This window comes from Thalia democratica, chromosome 2, assembly GCF_965202585.1.
Source record: "Thalia democratica chromosome 2, ktThaDemo2.hap1.1, whole genome shotgun sequence".
Taxonomy (NCBI): Eukaryota; Metazoa; Chordata; class Thaliacea; order Salpida; family Salpidae; genus Thalia; species Thalia democratica.
In genome coordinates this window covers 86,186,011-86,204,246 of record NC_139166.1, presented here as the reverse complement: position 1 = coordinate 86,204,246, position 18,236 = coordinate 86,186,011, and the positions used below count along the sequence as shown (strand labels likewise).

Here is an 18,236-nt window from a genome sequence, read left to right as displayed (position 1 = left end):
AAATAAAATAAATAGAAAAACTAAAAAAGTATGTATTAAATGTATTAAAAATAATTAAAAAATCAACCCGTGCAAAAATGTCTCCATGCAAAATTGTCTGCTTGTGCAAAAGTGTTTTTGTGAAAATGTAACCCTTAGTGCAATTTTGTCTGCTTGTGCAAAATTGAAACCTACCCTCAGAAAACAATACATGAAAGAAATTTCTCAAAAACCTTTGGCAGATGTTTATAATAATAGTTTGGCAACACTTTTTGTTGTTTTGGGGTGTGGTATCATCCTTTTTGAACCCCAGAAAAACTCTGGAAACCTCTTCACAGGTTGACCATATAACCTGAAACAGGGTTTCTATACACTCAAATCGACTCAGGATATTTAAAAGTTTATGAAAATCTCAAGATGACTCAGTATAACTTAAGACATTATGAATTAGTTTTTTGATTGCCGGCCTACGCAAGATAGTTTTGTTTTTTCATGAAAACTTGGACAGTTTTATGATTTAAAAAGTCTCAAGAAAGCCTTAGTTATTCTTTTTCAATATTTTATTATTTTTTATGACCAAATTTATTCAAGAACTTGATTTTGCATTGCTTAATTGATATTTTAGCAATGTGGCTAGTTCTTCACCACTTAAAGAAATAACTTGCCAGTGGCAAAAAAAAAAATTAGGAATTTCAAAATTCAAGAATTTCTTTAAATTTAATGATAGGCCACCCTGCTGAAAAAATCTAGAGTTTAAAAACTTAGACAAATAAACCTTAAAAATGCTGCAAACTACAATATCACTCTTTAAAATACAAGAAAAGTGTGGAGTTTTGTAAAAAATGTTGCCCAAGCTTATAGTAAAATATTTTTTCTTTTTAAAGAATTTAGTATTGTTAACTGTATAAACTTTATAAAACTACAGCTTCTATTTTTTACTGTTTGATAAGTTAATATTTAAAAATTAATATTGTATTTAAATTTGACATAAAAACTTGTAGTTTAGATAAATTTCTATAAAATTAATTGCTACCCTATCTTCAGAACTAAAAGTTGTCATAAACCTAGTAATATTAACACTGGGGTTAATACTACCAATAAGCTTACTATTAAAAGTTGGAAGGTTGAAAAAGTAAAAAAATGTGGTTAAAAAAACAATTTAAATATTTTTAACAATTTACAATAGATAATTTCTTTTAAGATAACGCTACAAAGTTTAAACATATTTTTGAAAACAAAATTAAGTTTAGTAGAAGAAAGTTTTGACTGTGGCCCACAGGCAGTTTGCAGACCCCTACATTAGCATATATTGCAAGTGCTAAATATTCAATAATCCACTTTTCTCACCAGAATTTTAAAATTTCACTATATTTCCTAGATGTAAACATATCAACTGCATTCAAGAAACCTGTTGGCTTTGAAAATAAAACTTACTATAGTAACCACTTTTTGAATTTTAACTAGACTGTGTAAATAAACATTATCAAGTAGTTAATCAGTATAGAAACTATTACTTAATATGTTTTATTTTGATAAACTTAAAGCAAGCAAGTGTAAACTAGAAATAAAATATTTTAAATTTCTATAATCATTATGCACGTTTAAATTTGAACAACACATTAAGTAAGGAGCACTTTAAAGGTATATGTTTAGTTAATGCAAAGTTTTTAAAAGGGAACAAACTTAATTCAAAAACTAAAAAATTACATTACTTTTAGATGGATCTATTTTGCTTTAGTTAGTTTTTAATAGAAATTTCTTCTACATACAACAAAATGTGTTTGGCAATAGTCAAAAAGTATATAATTTTAGAGTTTACTGATTCAAGTAATTGTTCCAGAGGTAAACGGTGTTTTATAATGCCTTCCAAGAGTAGATGCTTTGCATCAGTACTGTTGAACAGAGACAAGAAAAAGCTTTTAAAGGCAGCAGGAGAGTGCAACTTTTTGTCAATGGTGGGAAAAGACAGGGACAGAGCTTTTTTGAGTTTGTTTGAAAAGGTGGACTTGCATGTGAAGTGGAGCAAACTGGTCCATTCGAAAAAAGTCAGGTATCGTTGTAGAATCAAACAATTTATACTGCAGCATAAAAATGAGCTCGCGAAAACTGTAAGTTTGAATGACCCATTGGTATGTTAATTGAAGTTGGATTAGTTTTTAGTGTTTGTGTGTTTTGCACCAGAGATCTGAGGAAGCACCAAACAAGAAATTGAAAGCAAACAATGAAAGTGTTGGAGACCGAGTTGAAATTGACACTGCTGCTAATAATGTAGATGAAGTTAAGATTTCAACACATGAAAGTAGTAAAAACATTTTCTCCTGTGGTGAGGTAAAAATTAGTTTTATAATAATACTGTTTGGTATAATGATACAACATTGTAATTTTTAAACAGAGTTTGATTTTTTAAGGTTACCAATCTTTAGCTCTCTTTAAATAAGATTTTGAATTATACTAAGTTTAACCTATTTGCTTAAAAGTTTTCAGAATAAGTCAAAATTTAGATAAAAGCTTTTTAATAAATCAAAACACTTGAAGTTTGCAAAACATTCCAGACTAGCCTTATAAAGCCTGTCTATGTTACAAATATTTAACTATTATGAGTTTAATGAATACTGTAAATCAATAAAATAAAAAAACTTTTTTTTGTTGATATAAACAATTTTTAATAATAATAAGTAATAATTATAATAAGTGATTCGGTGATTACAGGCCAAATTGATATTGATACATTTTAAAGTTATGTACGTAACGTTTTCACAGATCATACAGTATTTAAAACTAAATAAACTTAGCAAATTAGTTAATAAGTTTATAGACATACATTCACTCTTTTTACTCTTTATTACAAGCCCAAGAGTACCTAACTTGAGTTTCTGCTTAAACATTCCAGAACGTGTAGTGTGAGTTTAAAATATCTCCTCGATTGTACCAAAAATATTTTAATTTTTTAATTACAAATTTTGGAATATCTAATGTAAGTTTAGACAAATTCTGGTTTAGCGCGCCAGATTTACATGCTTGCAGATCCAGTTTGCCAACCAAGTTTGTTATGGGGCAACAAAAAACTGTCTATAAACATTTATTTACTTAAATCATACAAAATTTGCAATTTGTTAAAGTCCTAATATAACTGGTATACTAGTGCTTTTTATAAGAACTTTTTGGCGTAAAATTACTGTAGTTGTTTGTTTTTTAATATAGTTTTTCTTTCTCATAAAAAAAAGTCATAATATCTTCAGATCTGACTTGTTTTCAAAACTAAATTCTGGTCGGTTCCAGGTATATTTTAAAAATCAGGATTGGGCCTGATCCTGATCTTAATCATTACTAGAATCCTCCACAATTTAGATTAGATATTTTCTTTAAAAAAAGTCAGACCCTATATTGGTTGGATCTTTATTCAACAGTAACTTTTTTGCAATTTTATTGTTGAAATAATATAGTAATATTAAAAGTGTAACTTAACAATTTCTAATTCTGACAACTCAAACTTTTTAAAAAATGCCTAAACAGCCACATTTCAAAAAGTTGTGTACAGTTTAAATTTATTGAAAAAAATCATTTGTAGGTCTATTTGATAAGATTATGATAGTATAAAAAATTCATAAAAATGATTAACAAAGAAAATAAGTTCAAAATTATTAAAAATTAGTGTGTTTTAAAACATTGGTTTAGTTCTATCTTCAAAATGTTTTTAAATTAAGAACAATAAGTTTGTAGGTATTATTTATACCTAAAAACTTGTTTTAACTTTTTTTTTCAAAAACATATTATTTTTTGATTTGTGACCCTAAAAAAGCTTTTTTAGAGAATTTAGTTAGTTAGAACTTGAATCGTTTGAATTTGAATGTTGTTCATCCCAATAAATTAGAGTTGCTTATAAACAACTTTTAAACAGTTATAATAACTTATAAACAAGCTTAAATTCTGATATAAGTATGCTATGTAGAACTGATGTTTTAGTTTTATTACTATTGTTTTTATTTCTAGATAACAAAAGTATTGAGGTATATTTTTGTATAGGTATTTAAAGGATGTTTTTTAATCTAGAGCTCCCAGTTAAACAACGATGAAAGCTTACCTACAAAACAAAATGCTCATGAAGTTACAATAGTAAGTTGCAGGCGTTTTTGTTTGAATTTTGCTTCTAAGTTTTGACACTATGTAGTTTGAAGTAACTTAGGTAATATAACATTAAAATATATAGTACAATCAAGTTAATGACTAAGTTTATTTTTTTTAATTTTGTGAAATCTATCTTGTTATAAAACCAGTACCTGGTTCCAGTTCCTGTTTTTTTTTTTTGTATTATACCTTAGTTTTAAAGTGTTTTAGAAAGTATAATAATCTTTATCTTCAACTATTTTGTATATAATGTTATTTTACATGATAAAACAAAACAGTTTTTGTAAAAGTGTTAGCCTTATAAATTAAATTAAATTTAAGAAAAATCAAAACTTTTGTTTAATTGTACATATAAATGTTTTTTTTTATTATCAAATACAGTCGATAGAGCTTAAAAATTCCTACCCAAGATATTTTACAACGAAACATTTTGAATTTATTTGAACATGCCACTAAACAGATTGTAGATGGAGAAGAGCCAATAAAAGAATCAACTTCAGTTCAGTCGGCTAAAAAATCTCAAAAGAGAAAACAAAAGCACGCAAACAAGCTGCCTGGCAAGAGGAAAAAAAATGACCTGTCTTCTCAAGTAAAGCAAAAGGTTGACAATTTTCCTGTCATAAAACAAAAAATTGACATCAAGTCTATTGTGTGGGCACCTAGTAATCAAAATGTGAGTTGTTTAATATCTTGAAATTACTAGTTATTTGCATTTAAAAAGTAATATTAGTAAAAGTCACATTAGTTCATTTTTCTGTTTGATAATAATTTTTTTTACTTGTTAAATATAGTTTATACTATAGTTTAAAATTTTGATTAGTGGAAAAACACAAGTGCCTTGTTAAAGTCTTATGGTTGTCACTATGGAAAAATAAAATATTTTAATTAAATAAACTATTATTTTGAATTCATTAAAACTTAGTTCAGCTTCTAATTAGCTTTATAAATTAAAATTTATAAGTAAACTTTGAACAATAAGACTAAACACTTCATAATAAAGAAGTGTTTAGTGGTATAACAATAGAATAAGTCTTACAATGTATGTTTTATAGGTTTACTATCATTTCTAACTCGCTATCATTTCTAACCTGATCATTTCTAACCCGATCACTTCTAACCCGATCATTTCTAACCCGATCACTTCTAACCCGATCACTTCTAACCCGATTATTTCTAACCCGATCATTTCTAACCCGATCATTTCTAACCCGATCACTTCTAACCCGATCATTTCTAACCCGATCATTTCTAACCCGATCACTTGTAACCCGATCATTTCTAACCCGATCATTTCTAACCCAATCACTTCTAACCCGATTACTTCTAACCCGATCATTTCTAACCCAATCAATTCTAACCCGATCATTTCTAACCCGATCATTTTTAACCCGATCACTTCTAACCCGATCATTTCTAACAAGATCATTTCTAACCCAATCACTTCTAACCCAATTAAACCCGATCATTTCTAACCCGATCATTTCTAACCCGATCATATCTAACCCGATCATTTCTAACCCGATCGTTTCTAACCTGATCATATCTAAACCAAAATTTATTTAGCCGATCTGTATTAATATATTAATTTGTTATTTTTTAAAGATAAGGATTTGTTTAAAAAAAATAATCTCAACAAAATTGTTTTTTTTTTTTGAAGTATAGTTTATTTTGTTTAAAATAAAACCTAATGTTCAGATAGCTTTTGCCAAAAATTAATTGTTGATATTAATTGGTTCATTTATTGTTTTGACAATAAGGTTTAAAATTGGGTTATTAATCAAGTGTAGTTAATTAGTTTTAAAAAGCATTAGGAAAAGTATAAGTCTTTTGTATTCTAAAGATTGAATATTAAGTTTTGATAGTCGTCAATGTAAGAAATATAATGAGTATCGCAGCGGTTAAAGTATTCTGTACTTTCTTTTGAAATGATTCTATATGGTTAATATATTTTTTTAAGTGTAGAAACCAGATTACCAATTTATCTCCAAATTCAAGGAGAATTTATATGAAATACAACTGCTTAAAAATATCCATATCAGCGTTTATGAAACTTTAAATAATACAGTTAATAAAGTTTAGTAATTGTAATTGTAATGGTGGTTTCTTTTAAAACTAATATCATTAAATTCTAAGTTCTTTAAACGAAAGTGTATACTGTTTAATACAAAGCCAAAAGTAGAGGTAGAAGGCTTTTTAAATATTCAGAACTTGTCATTTACTCGAACTTTAATTTAATTTTAATTTTTAAATCAACTGGTAAATTGTATATAAAAATTAGCTGTAGTTAAGTTATATTTAGTTATAATAAATTTAACTATAAAAGTTTAGTGTCGAAAACTTATTATAACGCATTTTAACATTTTCTTTTGAAATAAAGTTTATGTAGGGCAAAATAAATTTACATTTTTCATAAAAATTTAAAAGTTTTCAAAATTTAAACTTGCAAAAACACGATTATTCTCACGATTAATAGTAAATATTTCAAAAATAATAATTCTTGATATCTTTTGAAAGTTATTGTTTTACATGTTTTCAAAAACACAAAAACTTTAGATTATTTAGCGATCATTATATTTGAAATGTAAGTATAAATTATTAGATAAGACTATATAACTTAAAAACTTATAACAAAATAGTAAAACCAGTTTGTATTGTGAAACCTATTATATAGGTTTAAATTTTAATAAAGAAAAAACTCATCATATTTATAGAAATTTAGAGGTGCAAAAGACCACCGAGAATAAAGTCAATAGACTGCAAGCTGGCTTTACTGTAATGAATAAAAAAAAATATGTTTTGTGTAATAATCGTCTGGAAAAATATTTGATTAAAACAAACAAAGAACTTAATGGAGTTTTTGTAAAAATCTGCTTATAATTGTACTTAATTCAAATATAATTAATTTATTATTCTATTTCAAAATGTTTTATTTTTAATACTTATTTTGTTTTTACTTACGTTATTTCAACTGCTTATAATAAAGTAATTTGAAAGAAGTGTTTGTCAATTAAAGTACTAATTTAAGTCGCAATTAAAACATAGGCGAGATTTAATTACTCTCGAACTTGTTATACAAATAAACTTGTCTGTTTAACTGTTAGTGTTAAACAATTATTTTTGCTCTAAAACTAAGTAGGAATTTATTAATGATGTGAAATCCAGACGGTCAATCGACATAACAACTTTTGCGGTTTAGTTATATGACATACCTGTTTTAATAGCTAGTTTCTATAAAAAACCATGCTTTTCCACTTAATATAATAAAAGTTTTTAGCTTCTTCTAATGTTTTTTTGAATTCCATTATCTTAATAGGCCTATGCAAGTTGCTTAACAATTTGTATAAGTTATTAAGATGAAACTTTAAACTACCCTACTATAAAAGGTTAATACATTAGTAAGCAATAACAAAACATTTACGTAAGACTTTCAATGCAGTTTTTAAACCGTAATATAAAAGTTTTTGTATCTGAATATTACAATTGTAAGAGTTTACTTTTTTAAATTTGCTTATGTTAAAACTATTTTAGTCATATTAATTACAATAAGATCCAACTAAGATATAATTATCACTGCTTATATTAAAATTTTACAAAAAAGAGTTCAAAATACTTTAAGGTAAACAATTTAGTAAATTGTATATGACTAACGAAAAACGTCTCTTAAAGTGTATTGAAAAAAACAAAACAAAATAATAGAAAAAAACTAAAAATATGTGTAGGATAATGAGGTAATAAAAATATATTAAGATTATGTTAAATTTAGTTAATACTAAAATTAAAATTTATACTAAAAATATTTTTACGTTACACAATAAAATCATTATGTTTAAAGTAAGTAAAAGTTTAATTTTTTTATTAATATTTTAATAACTTCATTAAGACTAGTTTGTTTTTGCATGAAATTTAGATTAAAAAATAAAAACGTAACATAAGTAAAATGGGTTAGAAACGATCGGGTTAGAAATGATTGGGTTAGAAGTGATCGGGTTAGAAATGATCGGGTTAGAAATGATCGGGTTTAATTGGGTTAGAAGTGATTGGGTTAGAAATGATCTTGTTAGAAGTGATCGGGTTAGAAGTGATCGGGTTAGAAATGATCGGGTTAGAAGTGATTGGGTTAGAAGTGATCGGGTTAGAAATGATCGGGTTAGAAGTGATCGGGTGAGAAGTGATCGGGTTAGAAGTGATCGGGTTAGAAGTGATCGGGTTAGAAATGATCGGGTTAGAAGTGATCGGGTTAGAAGTGATCGGGTTAGAAGTGATCGGGTTAGAAGTGATCGGGTTAGAAATGATCGGGTAAGAAATGATCGGGTTAGAAGTGATCGGGTTAGAAGTGATCGGGTTAGAAGTGATCGGGTTAGAAGTGATCGGGTTAGAAATGATAGCGGGTTAGAAATGATCGGCTCCCGTTTTATAACTGCTTTGAATTTACAATGTATTATTTTTTTAGGCTGAAAATGATAACATGTTTGGAATGATTGGTTATTCAAATTTGAATAAGCAACCTTCTGTTAGTTTTGTTGTGTATTTTGATCTAAATTTTTTATGTTGGTATTAAGATTATGTAGAACAATAACAAAAAGCTGTAAGCTTAAGTCACAAGGTTTACTGCAACACTACTTATAGTTGTGATGTAAAAGTTTATATCTTAATTATGTGGTTACATGACAATTCAAATTTGGACAGTTCAAATTTTGACAATTCAAATTCTTAAAAAATATTTAAAAGACTGTTTCTCAAAAAGTAAAATAAATTTGAAAAAAATATAAAATATATATGTTGATCTTATTAAAATCTACAAACCTCTTTTCTTTTTTGCAAAATCTTAAATAATTTTTAATATATTTTAAAAATACTAAAAATAACTATGTTTTTTACTTTATTTAAGCCATATCTCGAAAAATACTTAATATTTTACATAAAGAAAAAAATGGCTTGTTGATATCAATAGAACCTACATATATATTTTTTATATTTGACAAATATACATTACTTTTATAGTTGTGGCTCTTTAAATTTTAATTAAGAATTTGAATTGTCGGAATTTGAATAGTCGTGAACCTAATTATGTTTATTTAAATACGAGATATTTCATGAACATAATAATAAATAATTGATTTATTTAGACATTCAATCATGAAGCGAATGAAAACTTGCCTACAACACAAAACGAAAGTGAATGCTTCCACGATGTAACAATAGTTAGTTTTTTTCTGAACTAAAAATTAACAACAGTTTTTGATTTCAATTTTTAACTGCTTTAAAACTAAAGAGTAGTGTACTTATGAATAGAACTTTTAAGTGATAAAGCTTAAAAAAAATTGTCAATTTCGCTTGGTTTTTTTGTTTCTTTTCTTTGTCATAAGTTTTCACCTCTATTTTAAATTTAATTTTTGCGTTTGACTCAGCTGTTCCAAGTCTTAGAACAATGTTTTTTTTATTCAGATAGAAGACAACTGGAAGGAAAGATACTTTGCCATGAACAAGCGATTCGACGAGCTGGTCGTGTTGCTCGCCGAGAAAGACGAGGAGATGGCGGAAGCGGAGAAACAAAACGCCGACATCACACGGCAGCTGAACGAAGCCGAGAAGAAATCTGCCGAGAAGTTCATGCGGCTGGTGGACGCCGAGGAACAAATATTCGAGGTTTGAGAATTGTTTGGTTTCATTGTAAGATGACTGTATGAGTGTTTGTTTAGCTATAATTGTAGATTTGTGTTAATAGTAAAATTCATTATGTTTAGTTTTATTTCAGATTTGATCATTTTTGTAGTTTATTCATTAATATAAGTAACCCGAGAAAGATATTTATTTACTATCTTAAAAAATATTTCGCAACATTATTTTTTTTGACTGATTGACAAGCATGAAACACATACATTTAAAAGTTAAGTTTTCAAATAGTTTATTTTTACAAAAAAAAAGTTTAAATATTTATAATGTTTTAGATATTAACTTAAAATGACTTAATAGTATTAAAGTAAATTTAGTAAACCAAATTTAAATATATATGTAATTTTTTGCGTAGCCTATTATGTTATTGATTTTTAACTAAAAAATAGTTTACATCATAATTTCAATTTACGAAATTATAAAATTTGATTTAACGCAGTTTGTTTTGAATAAAGCAGCACAATCCCACAATAAACAGAAAAAACTAAATAATGTTTTCAAAAATGAAACATATATTTCTAAGCCAATATTAGACATCAAATAAATCAATAACTTTACACTACGACCAAAAAATACATCGGAGAAAGTCTATTATGCAGGGTTGCCACTCGGTCAGGAAAAGTCAGGAAATCAGGAAAAGTCAGGAAAAATTTAAAAAAATTACAAAAGTCAGGAAAAGTCAGGTAAAAATGGGGGGTTTTGAAAAAAAGTCAGGAAAAGTCAGGAAATTTTATAAAATAAAAAAAAAATTCATATTTTGTCAGTTTTAATTTACAAAGTTTCTTGTTTTCCAAAGCCTTCAAACGGTAAAAATTTATTAAAAGTCCTTTAAAGTCAGAAAAAAAATCCAAAATTTTCCTGGAAATTTGCAAAAATATTTAATTTTATTTTCAATGCCTTCACCTGGTATAAATTAGTAAAATATCCTTTAGACAACTGCAAACAGTTTCTATTAACATATTGAACAAGTACCCTACTTGAACAAGCAGATTTTGTAAGTTTTTTAGTATTGATGATCTGTAGCAAGGACACTTCCATAGTGAAACTGTGATATATACACAAAAATTGTAAAAGTTCCTTATATGTCATTTGTTTATCTAGATACATTTATGCTAGGAAATGCTAAAAAATTGTGTCCTTTTTCAGACAAGCTGTGTTTATAAGGTGATAATACAAGTATTTTGCTGATAGAACTGTTTATTACAAACATGAATCATACACAGATGGTTTAAGTGGTGTACTGGAAGTTTGATAGAATTCAGCAAAAAACTGTATTTTTAACCTGTATTAAAATTAGATTGAAAGCTTTATATAGTTTCAAGTGTTAGATTATGTAATTTACAATAAGTTTAATTTAAGAGTATGATTTAGAAAAGTCAGGAAAACTTTGGTAAAAAGTCAGGAAAAGTCAGTAAATTTTTCTCAGGTTGATCAGTGGCAACCATGATTATGCCAAAGCGTGAACTTATGTTTGGCTTGAGACAAGCTCTAGTACTAGTTAAACAAAGGTTAAATCATATCATTTCAATCCTCAGACCAAAAGTTTTCAGTAGACTGCAAGTTTTTGGTTGTAGCTGACTGAAGAGTTTAAATGAGAACAAAACTTCGGGTCTCAGTCTATTAAAAGAGACTTGTGGTCTGATGATCGAATTGGTATTATCCAGCCTTATTGTTAACTTAGCTAAACTTAACATGTAAATGCTTTTATTTATTGGTATCAGCAAGTTAAATTAAATACTACACTAGATGAGTCGCTTACTGTGCAAAGAGAAACTGAAGCAGAAAGAATTGGCCAGAGACCACGCAGCAGAAAATACTAGACTCAAGAAAGAAGTAGCGAGATGCAGAGAAAAATTGAAAGTGTATGAAGCAAATTTCGAAGCTAACAATGAAGCCCAAGAAATCGAAGTTGTTTACAATGAAGAAGTTATTTCAACTGATGACAATACCACGTATAAAAACCAAATTGACTATAATGTTGATGATGAAGTTAGTATTTCAAAGAGAGTAATCTTTACTTAAGTTGTAACTGTCTAAGTGCGTGAATTATTTTTGCATAAATTTACAAGATTTCAATTGAGTCTTATAGATAAATGTTTTTATAATTAGACAAAGTATAGTATTGTAAAATTTTATAAAAAATTCATTACATGTAATAGAATAAAGATCAATGAATAGTTCGAGTAACTTTAGATTTAGTAAATTTTTGTTTCATCAGTGTAATACTGTCAATTATTAATATATCACTTGGTAAACCTTAATATTTAAATGGTTTTCTACTTTTTTATGTATCTTCACAGTCTCCATCAAAACAGAAAAGTGTCCACAAGTCTAAAATATCTCAGTTGTTCGATAATGAAAGCAAGCTAATTGATACTTTCGTAGAAGCTGATTTTATAAACGCCATTGAAAAACACGAACTGGGTTTTGCTGTTAAAATGCTTTTCAAAAAGTGAGTAAGCTTGTTACATTAGATTATATAAAGAAGTATAAAAATAACTAATTGTGTTTTAAGAATGTTTGAGTCTATTTATTGTTTGAAAAATAAAACTTGTTATAGATCTCTATCTTAGGAGCTAAATTTCCGACAATATGTTTAAAGGTTGGGAACTTAAAAGACATTTTCAATAGTGATATTATTTAAGCGGTTAAAAGGGATTATCTAAAGATTGTTAATTATACTTTTAGCTGCCCCTTTGTAAACCAGTTTTAAAACTTGAGCAAATAAATGTATTTGAGATATTTAACTTGAGTTTGTAGAAAAATTCAAAAGTAGTGTTTTTTAAAGGATCATTAGGTTTTAGGATTGCTTTAAGCTTAAAAACATGTTTTGTAACAAAAATATTTTTAAAAATTAAAAAACTTGCAATTAAAGAAGATGACAGTTAACAATACGTTTTCATATGCATTGTCTATTTTACTATTTTTACTAAATCAGATTTTAATAAATAAAAATTTGCATTTTTATCAGTACTGCCATTCAAACTTTGTTAAACTATTTATTAACTGTTATAAAAAATTGTAAAGATTATTCAACAAAAATCCAAAAAAGATGCAAACTGAAATAATCAAAAAGAAATGGATACAAAATGAAAACAGATATAGAATCCTCATTGATTATGTAAGAATTTAATAGTTTTTGTTGTAAAAAAGCAACATTTTTTTTGTTTTATGGGTGGGTAAAGTAATAACAAATTATTGCTTGTTTTGTACTTTTAGAATTAAAAATAACAACCTAAAAAAATATAGTTTTGATAATAAGAAACTCAGCTGTAAAATATAAATGTAACACTTAGTTCAATTCATAAGTCACCAAAAGTATAAGTTGCTCCTACTTGTCCACTGTGTACTTTGTGGTTTTTTTCATTGCATACTGATATTACTCAAATAATATATATATTAAAGATTTTATAAAAAGTTCTGGTCGATAGTGCTCAACAAATTAAATTGGAGCTAAATATTTATCTAATTATATATATGTATATATTAAAAGTTTTATAAAATGTTCTGGTCGATAGTACTCGACAAATTAAATTGGAGCTAAATACTTATCTAATTATATAAAAACTATAACTTATACCGCTGTATCATACATGAAATTTTACATTTCATGTATGAAACAGCTGTAAAAATTATAGTTTTTATATAACTAGATAAGTATGTATATATATTTTTTTTTATGTTTAAACGATACTAAAGCTTGTGAAATTTTTTTTAATGTTGCCCGCAAAAATAATTTAAATAAATCTGACCTGTTTCTCATAAAGGGATTAATTTAAGTTATAATAAAACTGATTATAATAATGTGATAAGTGCAAGCTATGTTTTTTTTACTAACACATAATCCAGTCTTAGATTTAATTAGTTAAGTCATATATATTCAAAAAGTGGTTTACCTCTCATCCCCCTAAAGCCTTGTATACAAAAAATTGTATAAAAACATTGAAAATAGTTGACAAGTAATTAATATAAATATTTCTAATAGGCGAAAAACAAAAAAACACAATCTAAAGACCAGCTTCAAGCAAGTAGTTCTAACAGTACAGTGAGTTTAGTTGAACTAATATTTAATTATTAATATTTTTATTTTATTCAATCTTGTGGTTCTATATTTTGAACAGTTATTTCAACTTTTTATTTATGATATTGTTGTTTGTCTAACTATTTTTTATTAAACTGTAATTTTTACTGTTAGGATTTTTAAAATATTTAAAATTTTTAATTATCTAAAATAAGTTCATGCAGCTAGTTTTTTTATTTTTGTAAACTGAATTTGAATACTCAGTTTTAAGTAATAATTTAAAACAGCAATCTTCTAGATATTAAGTTGATCATTATATGTTTTACATTTAGTTTTACTTAGTTTTCAAAACATGTTGCTATAGTTGTCACTTCTGTAAATTATCTAACTAATATTAACAAATTATAATACGTTACTGTACTGATGTACTTTAACTTAATAATTTACACTTTAAATTTTTTGTTTTTATGTTTAAGAATAAGTATTTTTTATAGAGTCGCAACATTAAGTATTGTTGATTTTTTTTCAAACACATAATATATATTTTGTAAATTTTATTTAGTTGTCAACTCAAATAAAAAAATATTACCTATATTTCTGATGATTCAATAGATGATTAACAAAATAAATGTACTAAAAATTAAACAATTTCAATATTCAGAATTTTTGTTACAGTTTTACATTTTTGTTTTATTTTGATTATCTTAAATTAAGCTGCTGGTTTTTTTTTTTATAAAATACTGATACTTCAAACTAATGCATGATAAAGTCCTAAAAGAATAAATATATTATTTCTCCTCTAGAAGTGGAGATTTCTTTATTTGTTTCTGGAAAATCAAAATATATAATAAAACATTATATTAAATTTATGGTTATAGCAATTTAAAGTATATATAAAAAGTATTTAAATAAGTTTTTTTTTAGTCTTAAAAACTTTCATAGTTTAAGGTTTATTATTTTAGAATAGTAAATAAATGTACTATAAAAACTTTATTTTTGTTTAGTCATTTTAGTTTCAAAATTTAATATATACTTAACTATTTTTAACATAAAAGTTTTATTTTGTTTTATTTGAAATTCACTAAAAAACTCTGTGTCAAAAACATACCTGAACTATATATGTTAGTGAATCGCGTTTATATTTTTTCAGGTCACTCTACAATCTCCTCAAAAGCAGAGGAAAAGTTACAAATCGAAATTAACACAATTGTTTGCTGAACAGGGAAGATTGATTGATTTTTTTGTACAAGTTGATTTTATCATTATGGTTGATAAACGTGGTCTTATTGAAGCTATCAAGCACTTTTTTAATGTGTTAGTTTATTGTAACGATAATTTAAATTTGATATTATATTTAGTAAATAACAGTAATGATAAGAACAAAAAATATTTTAGGGTTTGCAGTTTTATATAGTTTGTTACTTAGTAAAGATTATTATAAAATTATTAGTCTTAAACTAAAAGTTATATCTACTGCAGGATTTCCCAATTTTTTTTTCAAAAGGCCCCCTCTAAAGAAATTAAAAAAACTATGGCTCCCTCAACCCCAGAATATCTAGTGTATGTTTCAAAACTACCATTAAAAACACCTAAGACCTTTTTTTTTGCTCTTCATCATCAACTTCATAATATCTAGTGTAAATTTTAAATAATGACCTCCTAGCCCCCTGTGGCCCCTTTACTGCTCATGATACATTTTGGGAAACCCTGATCTACTGTAAAGTAAAAAGCTTACTCAAATAATATTAAAAATGCAAATTAACTATTCTATTTATTCAAATTAACTGTTCTATTATATAAAAAAATTCGACTCTTTTGAGTATTTATAATACAGTTTTACTATCTTTTAAGTAATTAAATTATTTTTAAACTAATAAGTAGATCATTATATTATTTAAAACAATTTCATTAATATTTGACAAAGTCGGAGCTTTTTCCCACCAAAGCCTGATAACAAATAGAACAGTTAATTTTCACTGTGGAAATTGTTTAAACATTTGTTACAATATTTGTATCAAACTTATAAGTAAAGCAAAAAAAAAGGTTAAGTTTCTTCAAATTTACAAACTTGTAACATAAGTTTGAAAAAATTAAACTCAAAATTAGTTTTACTTGGTTTTATAGGTTTATAAGTAATATTTTAATCACAAAATTCTTTATTGAATTGAAATTACAGCTAAGTTTTATTTATAGCTTTAAATTTCCTACTAGATGTGCAATGTGCATTACAAATAAAGTTTGTTGTTGTATGTTACCAAATAAGTAACATAAAAGTAATACTGATCACCTTGAGTAGGAAAGAGGAAAGTTTAAAACTAGTTTGCAGAAACTTGCTAAAAATAACTTGGTTTTGGTGTAGTGTTTGTAAAAAATAACTTATTTTAAAATAAGGTGTAGTTTTTAAATCTTTTTACTTAAGTTTAAAGTTTTGAAAAGTCTTATGTAACTTTCTAATACGAAGAAAATGTTAGCATTTGTTACCCTTTAAAATCAGGAGTTTTAAACAAATTTATTTATTAGGAATTTTACATGAAGTAATAATTGTTTTATTAAACTTAACATTTATTGAGAATGTTTTTGATCGATGTAAGCTATTATTTCTTCAAATATTGAAGTTTGAATTAAGTTTATAAGCAGTAAATATTTTAAATATATTTCAGATTGTACAAAAAAACTCCAACAAAAGACAATATGGACATTTTCATTAAAAGATGGCTGAAAAACGAATATCAATACAGATACCTAGTAGAACATGTAAGATTTTTTTAATCACAATGTTTTAATATTTTTATGTGTGTTACGTATAATTAATTCAAATGATAATTCTTTGACTCAAAATCTACATTTGTTTTTTTTTTTGTTGTGTTAACTTAACAACTTATTCTTCTCAGCTTTAAGTTTTGGTTGTAGACCAAAAGATAAAGCAATCCTGCTTAACAAATAAGCTCTAGTATTTAAATAAACTTAAATTAAAATAAAAAACAGAGAAAAAAGAATTGTGTGGAGTCAACAAGTTCATCTCATGAAAGTGAATTTAATAGTGAAGTTAGTTATTATTATTAACAATAATTTTTACCAAGTGTGTTTATTATACATCAAATAAAAAAGAGTTGTTTTTAATGATATTCTCAGAATATTTTTCTGTAAATTATTAGTAGAATTATTAGTACAAAATTATTTGTGTTTTGTACGTTTTAGTTTGAGATTAACAAAAATTTTAAACTTAAACTGCTTTAGAGTCGACAGTTTTGTTTTATCTTGATAAAGTTTTATAGAACTAGCTAATTCTATGGTGAAGGAATATGTTTTTTTTTTTTCTTTTAAGCAATGTGTTTTTTTGTATACATTTATCTATCATTTTGTAAACCTTCAGCATTAAAAAAATTTCAATGCTTTGTAATATAATATAGTATTACTTTGTTTAAAAAACATACCAATAAGAGTATTTAAAAATTATTACATAAAAAGAAGTTTGAATATATTACTTACTGTTTTAAATTAGTTATAGTTTCAGTAAAAAATTTTGTGTTTTGCAATTTTTATAATTGAAGAAACATTATTATAAAGAAGTATTCTAGTTGCAACTTTTACAAGTTTTTTTTTAGGGTTGGAAATGTAAGTTCACTAAGTTAGAACAAGAAATGTCGGAAATGAAGAAAATTATGGCGTCACTTATGCAAAGAAAATATTGAAAAGTATTAGAATATCTACTGTAGATAATTTTTGATTTAGAAACATATTTTACTTATAAGTCTATTCAAACTTTTTTTTTCCATTTTAAACGTTTTTTCATAGAAACATTTTTTTTAAGCTTATTGTATTTTAAAATCCCAAATCATATATGTTGTTTCAACTTCAACTTTTTAAATGTTTTTACAAAGTTTTGTCTTAAAGTTCACTTTTTGTGTATATAAGATTTAACTTTAAAAGACTTTTAAGGTGATTATGTTTTTATTATTTATTTTAGTTGCATTGATTAATACTTTTTTCTTTTAAAGAAGTTTATTTATGATCGTTTAATAATTTTTAAATTAAAATTTACATTTAAAAATACAAGAAATTTTTGTTTTATGTACAAAATACGTTTAGTCTTTTTTCTTTATGTTTCTTTGTGTTTTTTCTTTACGTTTTTATATTCTATTATTAAAGCTGAAGACTTGAGTACGTGATTTTAATAAAGGTTAAATGTTGATCAGTTTTTAACAATACTAGTTGGTGATAATAAAGTATTTTCTTATTCTCAATAAAAATGTTTTGTTATTATTAAATGTGTTTTTAACTGAATGAAGAAATTCTTTAGTTATCTGATGTTTTTTTTTTTGTAATTTAAAAACAAAACTTATATTTAATTTAATAAATTATTTAAGAAGTTAAGTAATGCGTTTAAACAAAACAGTTGTGCTTAAAAATGTTTTGTGAAATTTTTTAAATAAGGCCG

At 25.6% G+C, this 18,236-nt stretch overlaps 1 protein-coding gene across 1 annotated transcript; it reads left to right on the top strand.

Moving 5' to 3' along the window:
- Positions 1 to 1,838: 1,838 nt before the first annotated feature.
- On the top strand, positions 1,839 to 17,625 carry LOC145829062 (uncharacterized). Its single transcript, XM_082936799.1, has 15 exons — positions 1,839 to 2,087; positions 2,161 to 2,307; positions 4,030 to 4,092; positions 4,565 to 4,777; positions 8,555 to 8,614; positions 9,231 to 9,305; positions 9,550 to 9,750; positions 11,524 to 11,766; positions 12,078 to 12,229; positions 12,805 to 12,898; positions 13,763 to 13,822; positions 14,949 to 15,112; positions 16,459 to 16,552; positions 16,784 to 16,843; positions 17,404 to 17,625. Exons 1-15 carry the CDS (start codon positions 1,839 to 1,841, stop codon positions 17,488 to 17,490), a joined length of 1,962 nt encoding a protein of 653 aa, XP_082792925.1. The 3' UTR covers positions 17,491 to 17,625.
- Positions 17,626 to 18,236: the final 611 nt, after the last annotated feature.